At 36.3% G+C, this 23836-nt stretch overlaps 1 protein-coding gene across 3 annotated transcripts in view; it reads left to right on the top strand.

Moving 5' to 3' along the window:
- Positions 1–23836, top strand: part of LOC106101088 (homeobox protein homothorax) — a 206471-nt gene that overhangs the window by 57538 nt on the left and 125097 nt on the right. For all 3 annotated transcript variants that reach the window (XM_013280197.1, XM_013280198.1, XM_013280196.1), the window contains exon 6: positions 1609–1735. In XM_013280197.1, the coding sequence (XP_013135651.1) occupies positions 1609–1735 (127 nt within the window). The remainder of the gene's footprint in view (positions 1–1608; positions 1736–23836) is intronic.

The raw sequence follows: 23836 nt of genomic DNA, 5'->3' as shown, positions 1-23836 counted from the left end.
TTATAAACTAGTAGCACGATTACGAAATAGGAACCAGTTATTGCATCAATTCGTGCTATTAAAATACGTCAATTAGGATACCTGCAGAGAGACCTTGGGAGCATCTGTTCGATATTCAAATTGAGATAGACCTGAGGAGTATCAGCCGTGGCCGTGTAATTGAAAGTGTCGGCTGAGTCCGACATCTGCTCCTCGTCCCCCCGTGCCTCTGCCCCACGCCCCCTGCCCCCTGCCCCAGTCTCACAGAGATGCTCTTTAACGATTATTGGAATTGCCAGCGAAGCAGCGCGTGTTCTATTTCCGCGGCGTCTCACATTTTGCATCGTTACAATTTCCGACTCGCGAGGGTGTATTGCGGTCCACATTATGTGACATATACGCTTAACTTTAGTATTACAAATATTTAATGTGGTTTGGAACGTATAGTTGGTCTCTTCAACGCTATAATTACCAAAAAAACGCGCTTTAATTGCTGCTCACGCATTGTGAAATTGATTGTACGCTAACGATCGTTAGGTGTTGGCGTTTTGGTACTCTTAATTGAATATAAAGATTCGAGTCTTGTAAATTGATCTTAGATACATATTTCAAAAATTCACAAATGTAGTGTTAAGATGCATGACTTAAAAGTTCACATACTTTTGATATTAGAAAACAGCGTTATCTTTAAGATCTATGAACATATATGACCGAGTTAACTGGACAACAAGATGAAGAAAGCGACTTGACTTACGCAACACGCTGTTATGGATGCCAATAAAGGTGCAGTCGGACGTCGCCAGTGGTCTGTGATTGTATATCTAGACATCACATCGGTCTCGGCGGCGAGTCCGAGCTAAATGACTAACTCAATGCACTTTCGCAAGCTGGATAGAGACTTCCTCGAGCGATCGCCGATACGCTACGATTTCCTGATTTCACTTGGCCCATTACCAACCTGAGAGGGCCGTAAACTTTACTAACCAGACCCATGGTTGCCAACATATCAAAACAATTATAGCACACATAAAACAATAATTTAATATTCACAACTTTTTACATACATAATTGAATTCGCAAAATTGTTAGTATGAAGTAGGTAATGACTTTTTAGCCGATGATTTTGGGTCAAATGTGAATACTGGTAACCCTGATGCGCAAACGCATGGTAATGAGCGGTTGGCGTGTGCTCCAGCTCATTAGCCGCGCTCCTGGCTCTGCTCCGTGTGTGAAATACCAACTCGCCTCCACTTTCGTCCATTCATAATGTTACGGCCGAGGACCGTTACGAGCTACCTCGGAATGTTTACAGCATTAGGAATGTCGCAGCGCGCGATGCTTGTCATGTGTGACTCTATTTGCGTATCAGATTGGGTTAATATGTCCACTTTGAATAAATTTGTTGGAGTTAACAGAGTAGTTATAAGTTCAAAGGATTTCCCAGTAGTTTATTCGATGATATCTGTACTCATGAGCAAAATAAGCACTACAAGAAAGTGACAGATTTCCTTATAAAGGTTGTTCTTTAGAAACTTAAACACACTGGGTTTTAGTATATTTCTGTTAAACGACTGTTGAATATATTTGACGCGTGTTCTATTGTTTATTAGTGTGTGTTGTATTGCGCAGAGGCCGCCCTCATCGTCGTTGTCATACGGCGGCGCGGCAACGGACGACGTGCGATCGCCAGGCTCGGGGGGCACGCCGGGTCCTCTCGGTCAGCCCCCGCCACAGACCCTCGACGCCACGGATCCAGGTAAATTACTTCATTCAATACACTTACTCGCTTACAATGTTAGCTTAAAGGAAAATGACGTTTTAGTAGAAGGCATTATTCATACTTGTAATTGTAGTTGAGTAACATTAAATTCAACGTAATTATAAGATAGCTCGCTGTACCATCAGCCGCCAATCAATAAGAAGAGGTTTGTCGACAAGACATTCAGTAATTAAAAGGGCAGAGGTTGCGATGCGCGCCGATTGCACGTCGCACGTCGACTGCTCGCGCCCCCGCCCGGCAATTAACATGTCCACACGCCGATCTAGATCCGACGCGACGCGTCAACACCCTTCAAGAGCCAATTCAAAACTGACAGCGATACATCGTCGACTCACAATCGCGTCTCACCTTTCTTCGTTGAGAAAAAATGGAGAGACACACGAGCCGCGCTGTCAGGATCACTCGGCGCGTCGTGGCTCGAGCGATTGTCATGCGTCTCTCGCACGCACGTAAATGACTGATGGGTGTTCATTGAAAGACGTTAAGACGTTTGGGGTCCGCGGGCGCGCACAATGCGCATTGAAATGAGCCAGCCGCTGCCGCCGCCGCCGCCGCCGCCCGCCACCGCACCGCGCTGTAGTGACGCATATCGACACAACATCACCACGCGATTATCATCAATCCGCGGGCCTCGTAATTTGTGTGGGATTACATTGTGTATTATTCAAATGGGGGCCATTGACTCGCTACTAAGTGATTCTAAGAATATGACGTCGACGCGGATTACTGATTGCTGTATAGAATTAATTTAACTATTTAGAGTTTGTCAAAACAAAAGCAGTACGTTAGGAACGACAAGTTTAAATTAATGGTTTTGATGATAACGAAAAGACCACTAACAGCTAGATCTATGTAGTATACATTTCTTATCAATTTCACCAGACAGCGACAAAACAATAATGAAATCTACGGCCAGTGGCTATCTGTTTAAAAACGCCAGTCCGTCATTGTGAACGTTGAAAATGTTATGGAAAAAAATCAAACGAATAAAGGTGTGATTTCACAAAAGACGCAAACACAAACGCGGCTTTTGACAGCTGTCAAAAATGGGCAGCGCGTTGGCGCGAAAACTAACAAAGCATCAGCGATCGGTGTTGCCGTTTTTTCCAGCATTTCCACGTAGTTTTTCGTTTTAAAAATTATGCTTTTGAAACGGGTTTATGTAATTGTTTGGTTTGTCGCACGGTTTCGCCGCGGGCTGGGAAATGAACGAAATTGAATTTTGGCGAGCTGCGTTACACCGTTTGCACATACTTGTATGTGCAAATTTAATTATTGCACTAACTTGATGTACGGAACCTCGCACGTTTTAAATGCTTTGAATTATTTTTTTATCTATTTGCATTATAAATTATTACATATGTTTGTTAATGCAAAGAAGTACAGATGCGAAATTATAGATAATTTAACGTTTTTTACTCCGCGAGTTAAATAGTTAATTGCTAGTCGTTTTTTATTCAATAAAGGAACATTTTTAATTGATCGCGTACAGTTTTTAAAATTGTATACTGCTTCAAGTTAATAGCACTTGCGTTTTATTTAATTGAATATTTATGCAAGTATCTGAACTTTAATTTCTTACTCGATAGTCGCTGATTTGATCCTATCAGTGCTACTTTATTTTTATTGACTAATAAATGTTCTGTCGCATATTGATACGGAATATTGTAATTATACAGACCAAATCAGATAAACCAAACTCCTCTTAGTATGCGAGCTGTTTTCTTGCTGTGAATTCCGAGTTAAAACAATTCACATTATCTTTGCCTAGTTCAGTATAATTTGTCGTATAATTTTCAATGTCGCTAAGAGACAGCGAGGCAGACGTAAATAAATTTACACACGTAATTATAATTGGAGACGAGTCGCCCCCCGCTCTCCGCACTGCTGCCGTAAAGGGCTAACTCGACGCCGTGAATTATTCAAAATTCAAAATTTCCCTATAATTCAATCAGACCCTCCCGTTCTCCCGGGGGAGGGGGTCGCGGCGATTATTTGCGAATTTAATATTAATTAACCACCGCGCACCGGCGTCGGCGTAATTGCGTTTTTCAATTATAACTGACAATTATGCGATGAAATTCGGATGAGACGAGATGATTCCGCTAATTGCTGATCGCGCAGACCTTATTTAAAATTCACGAAAGCAATCGCCTTTGTTGTATATATTGCGATAATAGTTTTAATATTTTATATGCTTAAATATCACTAATTAAAAGCAAACAAAATAGTTTTTAAATTAATACACTGACCTTAGAATTTATTGAAGATTATGTTTGTATGTACAATCATAATTTAACTAACAGCCATAACCTAGAGGGATATGCAGAGACCATGAACCTCGATTTGATTAGGACCTGATGCATTTCTCGCTTCTAAACCACAGATCTCTTATAAAGAATTATATCAATAATTTCAATAGATAACAGCAACCTGATACTGGTAGTCTCAATTGCGATGTAACAATAAGACGTGTTAGATATGACCGTTACTATGGGGTGGGGAAGTGTCTAAATAAAATTACCCCTAATGTCCGATGGTGTCCAAGTCGATTTTCGTCATATTTCCCCCAAAGAGGCGCAGCTCGTTGTGCATTCAGATCGCGGTGACCGCTGCCCGCTGCCCTCCTGCTGCCCGCTGCCCTCCCGCTGCCCTCCCGCTGCCCGCTGGCAGATGTGTCTTGAATTCTCTAACCTCATCCGGGTCTAACGCACTCATAATCTAATCTAGACATCTTTGGGTCATTGAATACGATGAACTAGAGGCTAATTTGAAATTAAACTCTGTTTACGTGATACTAAATTTATCTCTGTTTTTGAAGTGAACGTGAGTACATTTCCTTACAAGTTTTCCGTCGCTAAAATCGATAATTAGATAATCGTATGCTGTTTTAATCTTGTTGATTGGAGTGTATGTATATATTTAACAGATTTTATGAACATAAGGTACCTATTTGCGTCGATCTTAACGCAAATACAATTTTTACAAGCGTTTATCTTCACCTATTTTGGCAGGACATTGACGGAGAATTAATGTGTGAGGGAATTCTATTGGCGATTTAATTCTTGCGTTGGCGAAGTCGCGAGCGGTCGCTAGTTTATATATTTTATTGTTAAGCGTTTCTCAGAAAATGTAAATGATTCAGACTGACGAGTTAAGATAAAATTAATTCCTACATTGTCTGTACATTACATGATTGATATCTGTCTTCATTCTAAGCGTTAGTCATTTTCTAATAATCATTAAAATCTAATGAGAATATTGTTTTAAGTGCTATTAGATATATCATGATTATCTATACTATTATTATAAAGAGGAGAGATTTGTATTTTTGTATGTATTGAAATAACTCAAAAACTACTGGGCCACAAACAAATTCTTTGACCTTTAAAAAGGTAATTTTATCTGTCAGTAACATAGGCTATGTTATTTTTTTTTATTTCACGAGGACGAAACCTTAGCAACAGCTAGTTCTTAATACAGTCGGGTGACATTACAGAAACTCGAAGCCGAAACATGTTTGGTTACAATGTTTAGGTAATGGAATTTCATGAAAAACTCTAAACTTATTGGAATTCAGTTTTCATCAATGACATTTCAAGTTTAAAATATTCAGTTTAAATTTCATGGTTTTAGTTATGGTTCGAAATTACTAAATCAATTTCATAAAATAAATGTAAATTACAGTAATTGAAAGATTTGTCACTAAAGGCTCCTTTAAACTACACTAAGGTTTCCATTTAAGGTCTCCGAGCAGTCTTCTAGTTATGATACAGTAATTAAGATTTTCATTTAAGCTGGAAAGCGTAAAAATCAAAACTAACATTAATTGTTCGCCACGCCATGCTGCGCGCTCCGCTCACTAACTGACGGAACGAAACGCGACAATTGATTAGCTCCTCGCACGCTTGTCTGTCGCGTTACTTTTAATTTTATGTATTTTTACACCGATTTATGTAGATTAATTTCATTAATATATTTGTAGTCACGCTTCATTTAACAAAGCACTTTTTTGATATTGCTAAAGATTTTGAATGGATACTGTTTTCTATGTTACATACAAATTGTTACATTTTAGAACTCATAATTAGCAACTAGGACACTAAGAGTGGATATACCTGTGACTAAACTATCGCACAACTGTTGTATGATTGTCGATTGTTTCGTAGCCAATTCAACTATTTAGCATAACTAAAAATCGAGTATAATTTCATGCGGATGAAGTCGCATGGGAACAGCTAGTAAGCTTATATGAATCAAAGCAAGATTGAACAGTTATGCGATAGTTTAGTTACAAGCCTAGCTCTTACTATTACTGTCATGTTTAAATAAATAAAATTAATAAAATTTCTAATTATTGACGAATTTAGACACGATTCGATCCTTGTAGTAGAAAGTATTAAAGCGATAACAGATAAACTTTTTATATAGTAAATGACGACATTATTACAACTTTAATGTAATCAATCACTTAATAGTAACATATAGCGCTGCGACCTCTAGGGGCGTCCTGCGCATTAATATTTCAGTCACAAAATTGAAAATGACCAAGGGCCCACTACTACATAACGCCACAGAGTATCGAAAGCGATAAAATATTAACCAGCAGCGATTTCCCGCCATTTTTCCTTCGCGACTCTCACGCATCGGAGTGCGGCTCACGTTCGGCCGCCACTTACACCTATCACTCTTATCATAAAACTGTTGTTAATAATTCATCCAGGAAAGAGACGCTGCTAGAGGACCGAGAGAGCAAGCAACATCGGTGTGGGATTATTAAATTCTGTGAATGCTCACTTTGTATCTAATATTGGAAGGTATTTAATATTAGATTAGGCGAGGGCGCGGCGCCCCCGGGGCGTGGTCCTCGCGTTGGGCTCACGGCGCCTTCGCCAGGACCTGGTACATGATTGGTCGCCGTTAGCCAACTCATTTGAAAATTGATCGCAAGTTATGTCTTGTCTCCAAAGTGCACATAACTAGAAATTAATTAAAATGGCTAACGTCACATGCATAAGTTCTATTTATTTATGTTACAATTATCTAAATCAATTAATTTTTATTTTCATTTAGCTATAAATGTTTTATTGTTGGTCATAAAACGTTTAACGTGTTAATATTTGAAGAGTTAAGGCTTTAAAAGCTTTTTTAATCATTGATAGGAAAAGAAAATAATTTTTTGTAGCTCAAACCTTTGAATTTAACTGCGACTTCAAATAACAAATACACATCAATAATTATAGAACAAATTTCTTTATAAAAAACTATGTTAAATGGCACGTAAGATACTGAAAGATGTAATAAATAAAAAGTACGATATCGACAAAGAGACCGGCGACCCATCCGCGCCGCTGTCACACAAATAAAAGAATTAGATCCCATACAAGTACAAAGAAATTGTAATTCAGGGTGACACGGTATTGTTCAACCCTTTTCGATTTTTTGCACCCAACCGTAGTAATTGTCAGGATAACAGGAGGATTGTCTGAACGCAGTACTATTGCAAGCATTTAAATCGAGATGTTTTGTACACGCATTATGCCACTTTGAATTTCTCTAAACACAATACATGTGCCACAATAGACAAACTTTTACAAATTTAAAGTCAACTTTAGTCTATGCACTTTTAATAAGTAAACAAAGGCAGAGAAAGTTATGAATGTTTTGCGTGAAAGGTGACATCAAGAAGGGAGTGACGGAGATGACGATAGAGTTACCTACGAGTAGGATAAGGACAGGAAAAAGATGATGACGTATAATAATTTAATTAAGCAACTATTACTTATTTAAACTTAAATCTACAATGTGTTTGTGTATTCGCAGCACCTGTCAACATCTCGTTACAACTTCCGATGACCGTTCACAAACCCTATATTACCGAGGATTAGCAACAACCATAACTCTCTGAACATATAATTTTCATATTCAAAATCTATAAAAACATATCTCTAACCCGCTGTTTATCCAAATGCATAATTCCACGCTGAATGCGTTTCGGTTTTTTTTTTATTATTATTCATATTCCATCAAAAGGGTGAGAATTACAATTGACGTACAAAAAGCTGTCAGAATGACAAAGTGATTCGTCATACGAATGACAGCTGCGCGTGCGAGCGGGACAGCATGCGTTGAGAGAGGGACGCTCTCGACAATTAGGTTGCGTGAACGCAAGTTTAGCTCCCCTGCCTTTTTTAATATGTGTGTTTGTTTAATCTCGTTTCAAAGCATCAGATAACATTTATGCTAAACACTCAAATAAAAGGATCTCTAATATTATTATAAATAATGCTGAAATATCTTCAATAGGTTGAATAAGAGACAAATGTAATGTGCGTAAAATATTTTTAAGAATCACTTCTGCAGAAAATTATTACTAACAATTGAATAACACGGTGAAGAAATCAAACTATTAGAAATTGTTTTAGATTTTTAGTTATACTTTATAGAAAATAAGCTACCTGACCCGGCTTCACACGCATCCAATGGTCTTACGAAAATGTGTATTTACGTCATACTTGTATTATATATATAAAAAATCCTCTTGAATCACTATTTATTAAAAACTGCATCAAAATACGTTGCATAATTGATCTAAGTATACATAAGGACAGACAGCGATAAGCGATTTTGTTTTATACTTGTTAAAAATGTATGATTCTTGTTGAGGTTATATTGTTTAGAGATTTAACCGCCAAGGTACTGTCAACCCAATTTGTTCCCATTGTCTACATATAGGATTCTTCGCACGCGTCTAACAAACATAATTACATACAAAAATTACCATTCAACTCATTAACGGAGCTACTGTAAGCTAACTCGAATGTCCATTACATCACCAATGTAACTCTCAAATTTTCTCACTCTATGCACATTGTTGTTTCTTTGTAAAGAAAACAAATAAACGACATGTCTTGTTACACAGGTAGCATTAGCATTTCAAGTTTGAAATATTTATTTAAGTAGCCCATTTGAAAATGTTTGCTCGCAGCAAAGGGCCGCTTACAGAAGTAATAAATCGTAAACCAATATTTGAATTATACAAACTATTATTTGTGGTTATTTAGCTTTTATATTTCAGTTTTTTACACTTGAAATATTAACATATAAAATAACAAACTTTTTTTATAGTACATAAGGTAGTAAACGAGCAAATAGCTACCAGAATTTGCTAAAATAGAGAAGCGATCGTTGCCCATCCGAATTTGTAGATGCGTTTTCTACCTTTAACTAGACGTCGATGTTTCCTCTATATTTAAGTAACATTAATTTATTCAAATATAATTTTGTTAATTGCATTTGTTATAAGTAATCAAAAAAATTATAATGTAGCGATTAACTAGGTCTAAGACCTGAAATATGACCTAAAAATGTTTTTAACAAGACAAATCTTACGTCGACATTCAAGGCACTATAGGCATGAGGGTACTAGGAATTTTGAACTTGCTGCAGTCGCAATGCTGCAGGTAATGTCACCCCCTTCCTTTGCCGCGTCCTCCTGCAAATTAGATTCCTAACCGGATGTTGCAGCGGTTCATTACAACATTCAGTTCCAGGAATTCACAAATTGTTTCAGAGGATATTTAGCGATGTGATCTGAGAAACATAAATGCAATTAAATAATTATTTAGTTATTTATTTAAAAGCATAAAATAAGCATAAAACTATGCTAACCATGAATTACATTTTAGGACTCTATGGCATACATCTATACTATTATAATAAAGCGTAAACACACACTTCTTTGTTGCCTAAGATGCCAGCAATTACAGCATATTTTTGAATTAATCCTTTCTTAATAAAAAGCCCTAATCTTATGTCACGCCATAGGCTATATATTTTCACGCCATTAAACTTAGGGTAATGATTTTGGATAAAATGCCTAATGTGGGAAAGAGACCATAAGTTGCTGCCAACATCAAGGAAGCAAGGTTGTCATCATGTCATGGCATTTTGACATTTGTAATTGATAGTTTGACAAATGTAAACAATAAAATATTTTTTTTATAATTTTATGTGGATGAAATCGCATGGGAACAGCTAGTTACTAAAACAAAGTTTGACTTCCTCTGTTCGTCTTTTTTACCACTCCTTGCGTAAGTAACAGATACTTGTAGCTCGACGCGCATAACTCCAGAAGTTGTCCTTTCTCATTAAAATCGACGGCCCGAAGTCCGTGACCAATCGTCCCCAATTACCGCTTGTGTTTGACTACGACCGTTAAAAATATCCTATACTCCGTATGTACATAATTTTCACGGCTGTATGTCTATCATTCACATTGGCAAGCTTTGTGTGGCGCGCATTCATCCGCCGCAAGCCTTTGTCTCGGAATTAATTGCAAGCTATTGTTTTCCCGCTCTTTTAGCAGCCTTTACAAAAATGCCTTGTTTGTTCGCCCGAGGATAATTCCGGCGTTGGCCGACTTTTGATTGTACCAAACCCCAAAACGGAACCGTGAATGGAAATATGGTAGTTTATGTATTACTATATCTTATACATATGCAATTGGAAACAATACGTGACCATGATTATTGTTAACGGAATATTTTTGTTATTTTTAATTACTTCGGTAAGACAAAAAACGTAGGATATTTTTTTTACGTATAAAAATATTAACTAAACAACCATGACACTAAAAAATATGAATTAATCGTTATCTTTTTTCGTATTTAAAACTATAAAATTCAGTTTTGAAATCGCAACGGAAACGCAGCCGTAACGTACAGCTGCCGCAGGATGAAGGAGAGAGCTGCGAAGGTTTTATTAATTATTTTATTAACTTAAATTTATTAAGTTAATAATACTGGTCTCTCTGTTTAGTTAATTTTTATTATTGTCTTTGTAAGTAGATAGTTCAATCGATATTTCGAGTTTTCAAGTAAATGATTAATTTATTCTTTTAAAAAAATCATGTTTCTTATTTGAATTTATTTAAAAGCGTATTCAGTAAGCGATTTATTAATTACATATCAAATGTTATACGTTTGAATATGTAAATACAAACCGTAAGTTAAATTTATTCATGGCGAAGTAAGACCACGCCCATCTCGACTTAACTTGTGTCACTTATTGACAATGGAGAAATTAACATGAACGTAGAGGGGGAGGTGAAAATATTTTGATTAAAAATTTATTCTACCAGCAAAAAATATGGGGTCAAAGCGACCCCCAGTAACCGATAGGGGCCTGACAGATGTCAATCTGCGAGGCGCGAATGAGGGACTAGAGATGGACCCGTTTGTTACTAATGGTTACTATTCATATAGAAATGTACATTGCTGAGTTTTGAAAACTATGTAATTGTTAATTGGTATTTTCATTACTTCAAATAAAACGGCAGTTAGATCGTCGAGTGGTTTTTTGCTTGTGGTAAGATAGTCAATTGTTAAATCTCTGTTTACTTTCGTTATCCAGCATTGCGCAGTTTTCAATAAATATTGAAGGACTGTAACTTATTAAGCACGCCAATGGAAGATAAAAGTTACAGTGTTTTTTCATTCGAAATTAACTGCATAATGTATGCTACTTATGTTTGATATTTAAAAAATTGCGACCACCTTACAAGCAGACTTTTTACATCGACAATTTAATATTTGCAACATGTAGTAATTATTGCATTACGAGAAACGTGCAATAACTAAATTGTGGGTAATTGTTCCCGACGTGAGTGCAGGGCTGTCCGCTTGCATTTGTCATGACCCACAGATGCCACCCCCGGTTGTGTCAATGCATCTCAGCGTTATGATTCCGTTAGATCGGTAAAATGTTTTATTGATTGATGTGAATATTTCTTTTTCCATGTTAAGGTGAAGTTTAAAATGCGATTGCTCTGCGATTTATATACGCAAAATTATAAAAAAAATAGGGAAAACACACCCTGTGTTACTCATTGATAATGTGTAACACAGGGTGTGTAACAACTGAACTAATGGTGAAGGAATTTTTGATATCAGTACAGTTTTAAAGTCTTTATGTTATATTTAATGTGATATTTATTTTAGTTTGTTAGGAATTTCGATATAGAAGAAATATTGAACGATATAAGTACGTAACTGTTTGTCGAGATATCGGAATTTCTATTATGTCGAAAAAATATCGTTGCAGGATTTCCGAGGGAAACGTAAAGCATTCCTCGGTATTTGTTAAGATTTTCCGGCAGAAACGCGTTCTCGAGTAGCGATAGCAGATTTGGTATCGGAATTAAATTCGTAGTTATTTATTAACTTGGCAAAATGAGTACTTAAAATAACGGTGTTAGAGCTCTGTTTAGTCTGAAAGTTCCGATTTAGTTTCGAGCATTCAACAATCATCTGTGAATCGAATCATAATCGATATGACAGGAAAAAAGCATGTAAATGCCTAGCAATTCTCAACACTCACAGCTCAAATAACACTGGTTTTCGCAATAAGGCTATGACGTCTATTTAAACGAGCCACCAGTGAAATTTCCCGAATAACATTTGCCCAATTCGCTGACCGTGCAAAGGTAAGCGAATATTTATTTTGTCGAAAGTCGCGGTCATTTCTTCCAGAATATATAGAGGAGTGGCCCCTTGGCTATTGTGTTTTTATATATACGCAAACATACGCACGTCTTTTCATTACAGTAGATTTATTTCAAGAGAAAATTGTATTCGTTTCCTAGTTCGTTATTTGTTGAATGTGGATTGAATTTATTAAGACGTTTTGTTGAATATCTCGTTACATTTTTGCTTTTTTATATGCGGACTAGCTGTTACTCGCGACTTCATCCGCGTTAAATTAAAAGATAATTAAAAAAATAGACTGTCTAACGATGGAATCATTTTTGAAATTGGTCCAGTGTTCTAGTTATTTCAATACATACAAAATTACAAATTCCTCTTTATAATATTAGTATAGAAGTATAGATTGAAAAAAACTGTATCTTATTTTAATCGTAATATTAGGAATTCCACCAAATGTTCACTTTTATATGATAATTTTAACCGTTATCAAGTAAATATTTACCCTATAATGGGCCGTCTATTGCTAAAACAATCACCTATCAATTTCTGTCAGGTAGACAAAACTAACCATGTCTCTTTTGTTTTTACAGGTAAGCGACTTATATCTTAAAGAAGAACTTAGCGATGGTAAGATTTATAAGTAACTATAAAATGTAAAAGAGCTTAAATATAAAGTATAATAAGTAAAAAAAATCTAATTTAAACGAGGCATAGTATTTACTTTCCCATATTAAATCATAAGAGTTTATCGCCACGGTGTTTAACAGTTTATGAAACCTTAGCACATAATTCCTATCACGTACCTCCCTCTCCCCCTCCCTAGGCCTGGGGGACGCCGTTTTATTTAATCAAGACCACTTTTTAACATTCCCCGGACGACGTCACAATATTTCCTAAGCTCGAGCATGGAAAAATAATAATGGAAACAAGTGGCAACATTTCTCGTGCTTAGCGCTGCCCGAATATCAATGTAATACAAGTAGCTGGCATACTTGCATTCCAGTGCCAATGCAAGCTAGCACGATATTTTTTTATGATACGTGCTAATAAATGGAACGGGATAAGGTTGTCACGTTATAAGATCTCGTTTTCAATTTACTGGCATGTTAAACTGGCTTGCAGCTAGTGCCAGCTAGTATCCCTTTTTACTAGCATGTATATATCCGCCTTAAGCTCAAATGATATTGTATAATTACGCTCATTTTTCGTCACTTGAACGAACTCTGAATTAAAAATTACGCAACGGTAACTTATTATTTATAGCTGTGTTAGAAATTTCATTAATTTGAATTATTTCGTTTATTTTGTTATTCACAATACGTGTGACATAAAACAGTGGATGTCATAAAACTGTGACTTTTTATGAGTTGGTTTAAAATAAATTGCATAATAAAACTTTTACTAGAAAGTAATTTCAGGAGACGCTTGACCAATTTGTAATTGACTTTTTAAGGCAACATTCATCAGATTTCAAAATCAAAAATGTATGATACTATACTTGTAATTAATTTGTCTGTATTTAGAGACGTTTTAATTATTTATTTTTAAGTAAGATAGGGCAGTCTTCCTCGTCAAAGTTCGTTTTTTCTCAGTTCTCTCAACTGGAAATAAACATAATAATTTTGTCAGATTTATTAAATAAGTCTTGTGTGAATTTGTCGTAAACGTCCGATAGTATTTTACAGCCGTTACATTCTATATTTTCTGACCGTTAAAGAAAAAATATATAAACTATGTCGCCGCGAGTTGGCATTTTTAATTTCATCTTTTACTACTTTTTCGAATCGTTAAACGCAGGTCAACATCTTTAGGTCAATTAGACGCATTCTTGATACTTCATTTTATAGCGTTGTAAAATATTTTTTAACAATTTTTTACATCAAGATCTTTAAAGTATTTTGTAAGCACGTGAGATCAAAAGAATTTTATAGTTCATTCTTAACAAATACATATCTCACTAGTAATGTCATTTAGTTAATAAATTGAATTGATATCATTTGATACAAAAAATTTAAAAAAAATTAATGCATTTGTCTGCATTTCTCCGCCTCGGGCGCGGGCGATGCCTTAATGACTCGGAGCATTAGTTATCTGGCAGATACGCGATAGGTATTCTAGAGGGGGGGGATCTTAAGAAAAAACAAGTTGTAAATGAAGGGTGCGGGTACCAGGGTGGCAGGAGACGCAGGCGGTGATAACGAGGATTCGAATAGGACCTTTTCCTTATCTCCCGCTTTTTGTGAAAGAAAAAGTAATTAAGTTTTTTTTTGTCTCGAAAAAGAAATTAGATTTGTGACGGGTGCGTTCAGTTAATGTATTTGTGATGTTTTTAATTATCTGCATGGTGTGGTGGGGACGCGGCGAAAACTTTTACATTTTTAACCTGTTCGCGTTTTGATTTGAACACGTTTTATAGTTTATATTATAATTTATGAGGGCCGAATAAATCTTTCTGTCGAGTCGACAGCCGGACTTGGCGAAGTGTCTTGTTTCTTTTAATTTAATGGAGGCTTTACTGATAGCGGAGATATAATATTTCATTATCATAAGTTAATTAATCTCGCCCAGAGCCGTTTGTCACCGCAATAGGCTTTCATATAAAATCAAACACAATTTGTTAATTTGAACATTGACAAATTTATTTCATTTATTTATCCATTCATAAAAATCGTTGTGATTAAAAATGTATACTTGACTTTCTTGTTTTTCGTTATTTTATTACACTTTTCGTTTTAAATATAAAAATCCATACTAAAAAGACATTTAAATAAAAAAAATGTTTATTTTTTTATTCTTTGTCTTAGTCATTTCTTGAATGAATCAATTTATCCTATTTCACGCATTTTCTAAATAACGTAAGTTCACAGTATTACTAATATAAATAACTCAATTAATAATAAAAATGCGACTTCGCCTTAACAGTTCAAATGTTATAACAAACACCTGTTAATTATTAGCAAACTAACGGATCATTAATACGGTATTTACTTTTTACACGCACCTTGCAATTAAGTCGCATGTAACATTTTTGTGCATTAAATTTAGTACAAAAGTTAAAAAATTACTCGTATAACGATTACATTAATTAATTTGTAACGTATATTTTAAAGAAAACAATCTATTAATCTAACTAATATTATAAATGCGAAAGTTTAGATGGATGGTTTGAAGGATGGATGGATGGATGTTTGTTAGAGTTTGTAGCCTAAACTTCTGAACGGATCTTCATGAAATTTGGCACAGGTTTAGAGCATAGTCTAGAAGAACACATAGGCTACTTTTTATCCCGGGAAGAATTACGGTTCCCGTGGGATTCATTAATTTAGTTTATTAATGTTTACTCGATCATTCTGCAACGGTTCAACATATCTTATTGAAATTTGGCACAGATATAAAACAGAGTCTGGAGTACACATGGGATAAGCTTCATCCCCGATAAGTGTCCGGTTCCCGAGGGATACGTAGCTTTTTGTAATTTATATAATTCGTATGTTTTCTAATGCCACGCGGACGAAATCGCGGGCAACAGCTCGTAGATTAATAAAAATTAAAACATTAAAGAAGATTATTACATAAAAAAATTCAATACGAAATAAAAGATGGCGCTGTACTAAATTTTATTACACGTAAACGTTTAAATTAGAATTCTTAAGTGTAATAAATTAAAAAATAATTGTCATACATCAAATGGACACACGAGAGATGGCCACGACCACCGGCGTTGATTCTAAACATAAATTCAAATTTAGAAGTCGATTACAAAAATGCAAATCAAGATGGCGTCGCTTCCCGCCTTGAGGCTGGCGGCTTGATTTGCAAACAGAGAAGCTGCGCCGATTGTATGCTGATGGTAAAGCTATTGCATGTATGTATGTATGTATTTAAATATTCAACTCACCCATCAACTTATAAACCTTCAAGTATCTACTGATTTAATACATAGAAGTATTTGGTGCATAATGGCGGATGAAATTTAGCGTTTCTTTCATAAGAACGTAACTATATTTCGACTTATGCAACGGCACAAACATTGAAAATAATCACAGCCGCGTCACCCGCAAAGGCATTCCTATTCAAAATATTATTTTCTCGTTTGAGATACTTGACTCGTTCTAAATTTACGCAGTCGCGGGGGACGGACGCACCGCGAGGGTAACCAAGCTTCGGACGGATTTGTAATATTTTTTGTTATTTTGTTAACTTATTTTTGTGTTCTCATTGCAGAAACTCATTCGAAAATGTAATTTATCTATTGTTTTTAAAAAGACTGTCTTAAAAAAAATGATTGGGTGTTTTTTCAGTAGAAAATCACGGTAACAATTAACCAGTAACTTACATAAAAATTCTATATTTCAATACTTTACCCGTCTAATTCTACCTTTAAATATGAAAGATACTTTTAATTGTATTCCTGCTATAAATGATGGTAACCCTATCAGTACTATAACAAAAAAAGTAGCGATTGAAACACATTGGGAGTGCGAGCAGAAACGGCGATAAATCACCTTCGGGAAATTAAAACTGTCTTTAAAACAATACTTTTCCCGCCGAGTACTCCCTCCCCCCGCACCGCGCCCGGAGCTACCCTACCCCTCACCCGATATCCCCTTTGGTATACAACTCTCTTAAATAAAAAAATAAACAGGGGTATTAGCGCAATAAGATTTTTTCAGTAGATAGTAAGGTTTGATAAGTCACCATCTGAGTTTTGCTTCCAATTATATAGATTTAATATTTATTTTCTACTAGCTGTTGCCCGCGACTTCGTATATATCGCCCGTCTATATCAGCTACCCTTCAGTGACAGTCCGGTCCAAGTCGGCTCAGCCGTTTCGGAGATTATCCGGAACCAACGCGGCTTGCGGACAGACAGACAAACATATTTTAAATACGACTTTCGTTATTAGTTATGGAAATACATCATCTTCACGAAATCTAGAATTTTTCTAGAATTTTTCTAGAATTCGGGAAGACTTTGGATATTACAAACAGACACTCCATTTTTTTATATGTATAGATATTTATTATATTTTTTGCAATCTCATAAACATTATCCATTTCTAAATAGTGTAATATTTTAAGCAATTACATAAGAATAATGTCTTATGATTAATGTACAATTTGTCTTACAAATTGACTAATTATATTCCACCTGTCCCTTAGAATCAAATAAATTTCGTTTAATTTAATCGATTTGTAAAGCAAATCGTTACAAATAGGGTTGGAAGGATTACAGATTATAACAATAATTATTACTTAATATTATTGCTCTTTTTGAGGGTTTAAATTAATAACCAATTAATTTATAACCTATAAATTACATTGTAAATCTTGTTTATAGTTGAAATATTAATTAACCTCTTTTATTGTCTATTGGTCTAAGAGAGGTCACTTAACGTCTCCGAGTACCCTAATGTTTAGTTGAAAAGTTGTCGATGTTGTCAGTGATGCATAAAGCGGGAACTTGCTTAAATTTCGTATAAAAGGAAGTGACGCGCTGCGGTTAAGTCCCCGGGTAGAGTTAAAGCCGATTACTTTAAAAGCATACCAAAGGATGGCGGAAACGCGAACTAAGCAAAATTTAATAACCGTATAATTTCTTCCTTATTTCTTAAAGATTTATATTTATATTGCCTTATTTCTTCCTGTATCGAATGTTAGTAACTGTTAGTACTAGATGTGATAGCAATGCTAACCTCTACGCATTTTCCCGCGCAATCGCAGGCGCAGGCGGGAAAGTGGTCGCGTTCATTCCACGCAGTTGGCTGCTCGCCGACGCCTTTTTATAATCGTTTAATGCGCGGTTTGTTCGCACCGCTGCTTTACGACCTATCAAACTGTGGCTTGCCATCTTTGACATTTCAACGATTTTACATCTTATGTTGGTAACACTTATTTAGATTTTTCTTTGATTAATCATTTTTTTAACATAATGTCGTAAAAAGAAGTACTTTTTATCGTAATTTACCCATTAAATATGTAACAAAATAGGCGTTAAATGTTTTATTATAACGCGTACGAATCATTGCCAGATTACTAAGTAATAAAACCGCGTTTATGATTTGAAACGTGGTAACATTACGTCGGCATTACGATGTTATTTTATTTATGCATACGCTACCACCAAAAAAAGCGAAGCATTTGTTTTTAAAAACATTCCTAAACTCATTAGCATTAGTTACAATGCACCAGGGCAGCAGAAGCGCTGCAGAGCGCGAGCCGACCGCGTCCTTTGTCCCCGCATTACGTATGCAAATGACGCGCACTACACCTGTGACTATGCGCGCCTGGTAGACAATCGCTGGATGGAAATGAAAAACATTTTTCTTTTGTTCATTAACCGCGTGGCTACTGGGCTTCGGATTGTCTCACCAATGAATATCGCCTTTATATTTCCGCAATTCAGTACACAACTATCTTGTGACATTGTCGATCGACCAGCAACAATTACGGCTAATAATAAACTAACTGCATTTTAATGCACATTAGTTTTTGTCCCCATAAATAACTGCCATGTATTTTTCATTTAAATGAGTAATAATAATAACATAAAAACTAGCCCATTTCATGTATTATTATAAGTGTATTTTTGTCTGGTATAAATGTTAAAACTATGCAAAAAACCAATTAGGGCTTAACGGTCTATTTAACATAGAAATTATTATAAACATTTTTTACAAATCAACAGCGCATAAAACTTTTTAGTTACATTACGTTAGGTTTCTGAACGTTCTTTACGCTAACTTTGAGGTTATACAAAAGAAACTAAATGTACTGCGAGTCTCATAGATAATTAGACGTAAGATAGCTCGTTGAAGCCGTTTAAATATTAATAGTGCGGACATGCATTTGAACTCATTAACATATAAATTAGTTGGCCACAATAACCCTCACCGGCCGGAGAAACAAAAACCGCTCTAAAGGATAAGAATACGAGCCATTTTAATTAGAACGCCCTCCTCTCACTGGGTTCATGTATTACGCGCCATTCGTTAATTTTTTAATTGCTTTATGACACTGGCCATAAATATGACGACAATTTTTTAAAACTGATTTTCTGTGAATTTGTTTAGTTATTAAAGGATATCTGGAATGATGGCGCTGCAATCAGATTAGTTTTATCAGAAAATATGTAAAACATGGGCGTAATAAATGACAGGAGAGCGCTAGTGTGCTCTTATAGTTTAGTATGGCTACCGTTCGGGTCAGATATCCTGTCTCTTTAGTTTTTTAGGTGTTCTGACAATTCAAGTAACATTACAAAGTATATTAAGAATCTAAGAATGTTATAAAACGAGCAAAATAACTTAAAATGATCCCGTTTATTACAATGGAATGTTAAACCTGTCTAAGCTATTACATTGTATTTTTAAATGAACTATGTAGTAACAGCATGAATTATGTAGTAATTGAAAAATTGATACTACACCTTTCCAGGGTAAAATCGTCTCATTTACTTACGTATATGGCTCTAACTCGAATGTACATAATTTAGTACACAATAAAAAACAAACAATGGTCATTCGTAGTGCACAGTGGAGTTTCAGCCGCATCTAGCAGCGATCCTTGTATAGGTGTAAATTACACGCAAGCCTGCTCCTTTTTCGTATCGCTACCGACATGGCCGAGGCATAACTTTTTCTTTACCTTTTTGTTACATCTTTGACTTCACTTGCCGCTTGCCAGATTCAAATTAAATAAATTTATTATTTCACTATGAAATATTTCTAAATAACAACCCCAAGCGCCCCAATATCAAGCAACCTAACCTCAATATTTTTCCTACATTGGTATAAGGAACCCTTCGGTATATCATTCCCGGTCAGATTTAGGCCCGAAACAAGAGGGAAATCAGCATAGGAATAGTCTGCGGCAAATATCGGCGGTATCGTTTTATCATAGAAATGGCCGACTTAAATAATACAGCTTATTATCATATATTTGTTGGCGGTGCCATGCCGCGACGCTCACGGGACGGGGAATTTGAAAATGGCCGTTTTTTCTACAAATTATATCCATAGGCCGAGGGAGCGGTGCGGGGCGGGGGGGAGGGGTAACCGCAAGACAATCCCAAAATTCATTATGCGAAGGCATCCTTGGAATTCACAATATTGAATCCTTTCCCCGTCCGGACTCGCAAGATATTACAAAAGCTTAAAATGTTATTACGAACTAACATGGCGCCGCGGGGGCGCGGGGGGCGCGGGGGCGCGGGCGACGGGGAGGGCAGTGTAAATTGTTCCGCGTTACGAATTTACGCTCCGTCGCGGTGAAGGGTTGGAGATGGGAAACTTACTCAAACTCTCAGAAACTTCTTAGTTCATTAAAAATTACCTTCTGCTCCAACTTAACTATAACTCATCAAATCTCCGAGGAAAGATCTTAGTTTTACCAATATTAGAATGTAATTTACAAAACAATTGCATTCACTATAAATAAATTAACTGGTTCCAAATTGTCTACAAAGATATCCCTATTTAAATAACATCCATGACGTCACAGTCTCCAAAATACATTCAAGATAGGATAATAATGAAAACATATCGTAAAACAATTTGCTTGGTAATCCGTCCGGTGATTTACGGCCGGTAATATCGAGCGGATCAGCCGTAAATCATAAAAAAAAAACGGTTAACACTCGCATTAGCTAGCGCCCGCAACCGTTTAATAACTATTATTAAGTCTCTTGTCCAAATTCCTCGACAAAAACCAAGTGCTCTGCACTCCGGGCTACCGGTCGATTGCCTATCGAGTTATGTGGCCCTGGTACATCTTTGATTAAAAAATTCCACGAGAAAAAAAACATGTCGTTTTTTGACATATTTAACAGATAATAAAATCATTAATTTCCTCGAAATATTTTTATGTAGATTATAAATATTTTTATTATTGTGGATATTTTTATCTGTTGCATTTTGCAGAATCCCTTTTGTATATTTTTAGGTGTTATACTTTATTATGGATATTGTAAAGAATGTTATTTATTCTCTCCATATCCAGTTACATGTATTGTCATTTTCACAAAAGTATTACAGAAGAGAAAATAAAAGTTTACAACCATCATCGATTTCAATGCATGCAATAAAATGTTTTAAATTCGCCCACACGCTTGCAACAATAACGCAAGTGTCATTTTGACGTTGTCATAATAAATTTGAACCTTAATGCGATAAGTTTTTTTTATAGTTCCTTATTAAATGGTTTTATTTTCTTTATACTGTCGTTGTGAATCTGTGTCGCTATTTAATAACCTGTATTTATTTTATTAGCACTTGGAAAATGTCTTCAATGTAAATATATTTTTAAACACATTTAAATTTCATAACTAGGTCATAATTTTTAAGAGTCTTGATAGATCGAATGTATAGAATGTTTAATTGAAAATAAAAATGCATATAAACATTGAACAAGAATGATAAGGCGTAACTTTTAATGGCTTATAAAAATATTATTTAGTTGAGATTGTCTTAGCAGTAAATATCACTTGGGCGAAATTGTGTCGTAAATACGGTGTAGGCTGTTTTTCCCGTAAGGGAAGTGATCGTAGAATGGGTAGTGGGAGATAAAATGTATCATTGCGTACATTTTACGCTCGCGTCAATCGTAAAGTGTGCGTTTGCTCTGGAAGCCAGCCCGCTCCGCTCCGCACCGCGCACGAGCTTGCCAGTACGGCACCAGGCGAACATGTGTCGTAAAGAGACCTCTTCGGCTAACAATTTCCTGATGGTCTGTAAATAGTAAGTTTATTGTCTTTTTATGAGGTACTCGGACCGTAAAAAGGAAATAAAAGAGCACCGCCGATGGTGATAATAAAAAAAATAATTTTCGACTCATCTTCGTGATTATCTCGCTCGGGTTTACGAGCTTGTAGCGGGAGCGAGCGGGACGGGGAGAGTTTACGGCGTGTCGCGGCGATGTGACCCTTTCGACTGGATAGGGTAAAGGTCGTAAAATGGGAGCATAAGGATAATGTTCAGGGTTTCCTATACTGCGCTCCATTCATGATTCCGTTTTAGTACAGCGCCGGTAGACATGTAAATCCGAACTCTGTGCTCCGTTCCACCAGCCGCCTGCCGCAGTTACACGCTGTTATACATTCCTAATGGAATTATCTCCGCTTTGATTTTATTTGAATCATTCGGATGCCGTTCGGGAGCGCGTTTTGTCGTTTACAATATTCATAGGCATTTCCATTACTATGATACCTTAATTTAAAACTGAACATCACAATTTCTGTTAATGGAAAAGTTTTGTTTATTGAACAATCGAATGTTGAGTTCCTTGATAGAGAGTTTTAAAAGTTAACTAACATCAGTTCGATAATGGTTGCACTAACAGCTGAGTCGATTGGTCGGCCAGCTCGGGGAGCCATTAGTCGCCGCTTGGCGCGGGGTGCAGGAGGGCTGTAATTCGCGAAGTGCCATCACAGGACCTTTATGCGTTAATAAAGTTGCGATATAAAAAGAAGAGAGGCGTCCAAGGGTGAAGGAAGGGTAGCTTAACTGCGCGTTTAAGATGTGTAGGGCGTGCGAATTTGTCCCGGCTCGATTGTGCGATGATTGCGGAGACAACGGCCCGGCCGGGAGTCGGCCGGGAGACACCATTGTTCCCGGATTTGTAAGATGTTCCAGTTGAGCGGTACCAGTGCTGGGGATCGGACCGAACTTGTTGCAGGTTCAATCATATTCTACTTAAAGCCGTTTCATTTGTTAGAGACATGTTTTATTAATTGATCGTAATAACTTGTTGTAATATCTTTGAATGTTTTATTATACAAACATACCTGATTTCATTTTTGTTACCTACAGGTTTAAAGCAGGCGTTTTAATGAATCATAAATAAAAAAGAATCTAATTAACTGATACAATTAAATCGCATATCGCCAGTAAGATCTGTATCCGTGATCGTTTCACCGTAACTCGGCCTCAAACGCCGCAGCGGCAATGGAGACGCGGATGTTTTACGGCCAACTTGGGCTTTATTTAACGCCCCCCATACTGATTTTATACGCCGGCGTCGAGACGTCTGACGGCCTCCGTTCATGGCCCTTTAAGCCCTTACGGCTCGTATCAGATGGAGAAGGGCTCGTAGGGCCCATTCCGCTCGAGATTGAGAAAGCTCCGCGCCTGGCGGTGCAAATTTCATGTCTATTTTTATCATCATCTCGTAACACCAAGCCTCATAACACTTGTTTAAAGGATACCTCTATGTTTACATTATCCCTTAAAAGATTTTTCATTTGAGATGTTATTTTGAAACAGTTATAATATTTAAATGTTTATCATATCAGAGTCTTAAACTCCAAATTAAAAAAAAAAATAATCGTCTAATAGACTGTAATCGGCACTTATGAAGAGTTAGAGATTTCAGTCCGTAAAACTGTTATAAAAAGAAGTATTCTAACTTTTTACGCGTAACAGATTTTCGTAACTCGACTGCAAAAAATCCCGAACCGCACTAGCAAACTCGACAACACTTACGCATTGTAATCGCGTCTAAATCGAATAATCGTCCACTCGAGGCGAGGCGTTAAGTTATTTAGAGGGCCCCGCACTAGTCTCTAATCGAATCTGAGACCGCCACTTGCCGC

Source organism: Papilio polytes, unplaced genomic scaffold (assembly GCF_000836215.1).
Source record: "Papilio polytes unplaced genomic scaffold, Ppol_1.0 DF824024.1, whole genome shotgun sequence".
Lineage (NCBI taxonomy): Eukaryota > Metazoa > Arthropoda > Insecta > Lepidoptera > Papilionidae > Papilio > Papilio polytes.
This window is presented reverse-complemented; position numbering and strand designations above follow the sequence as displayed.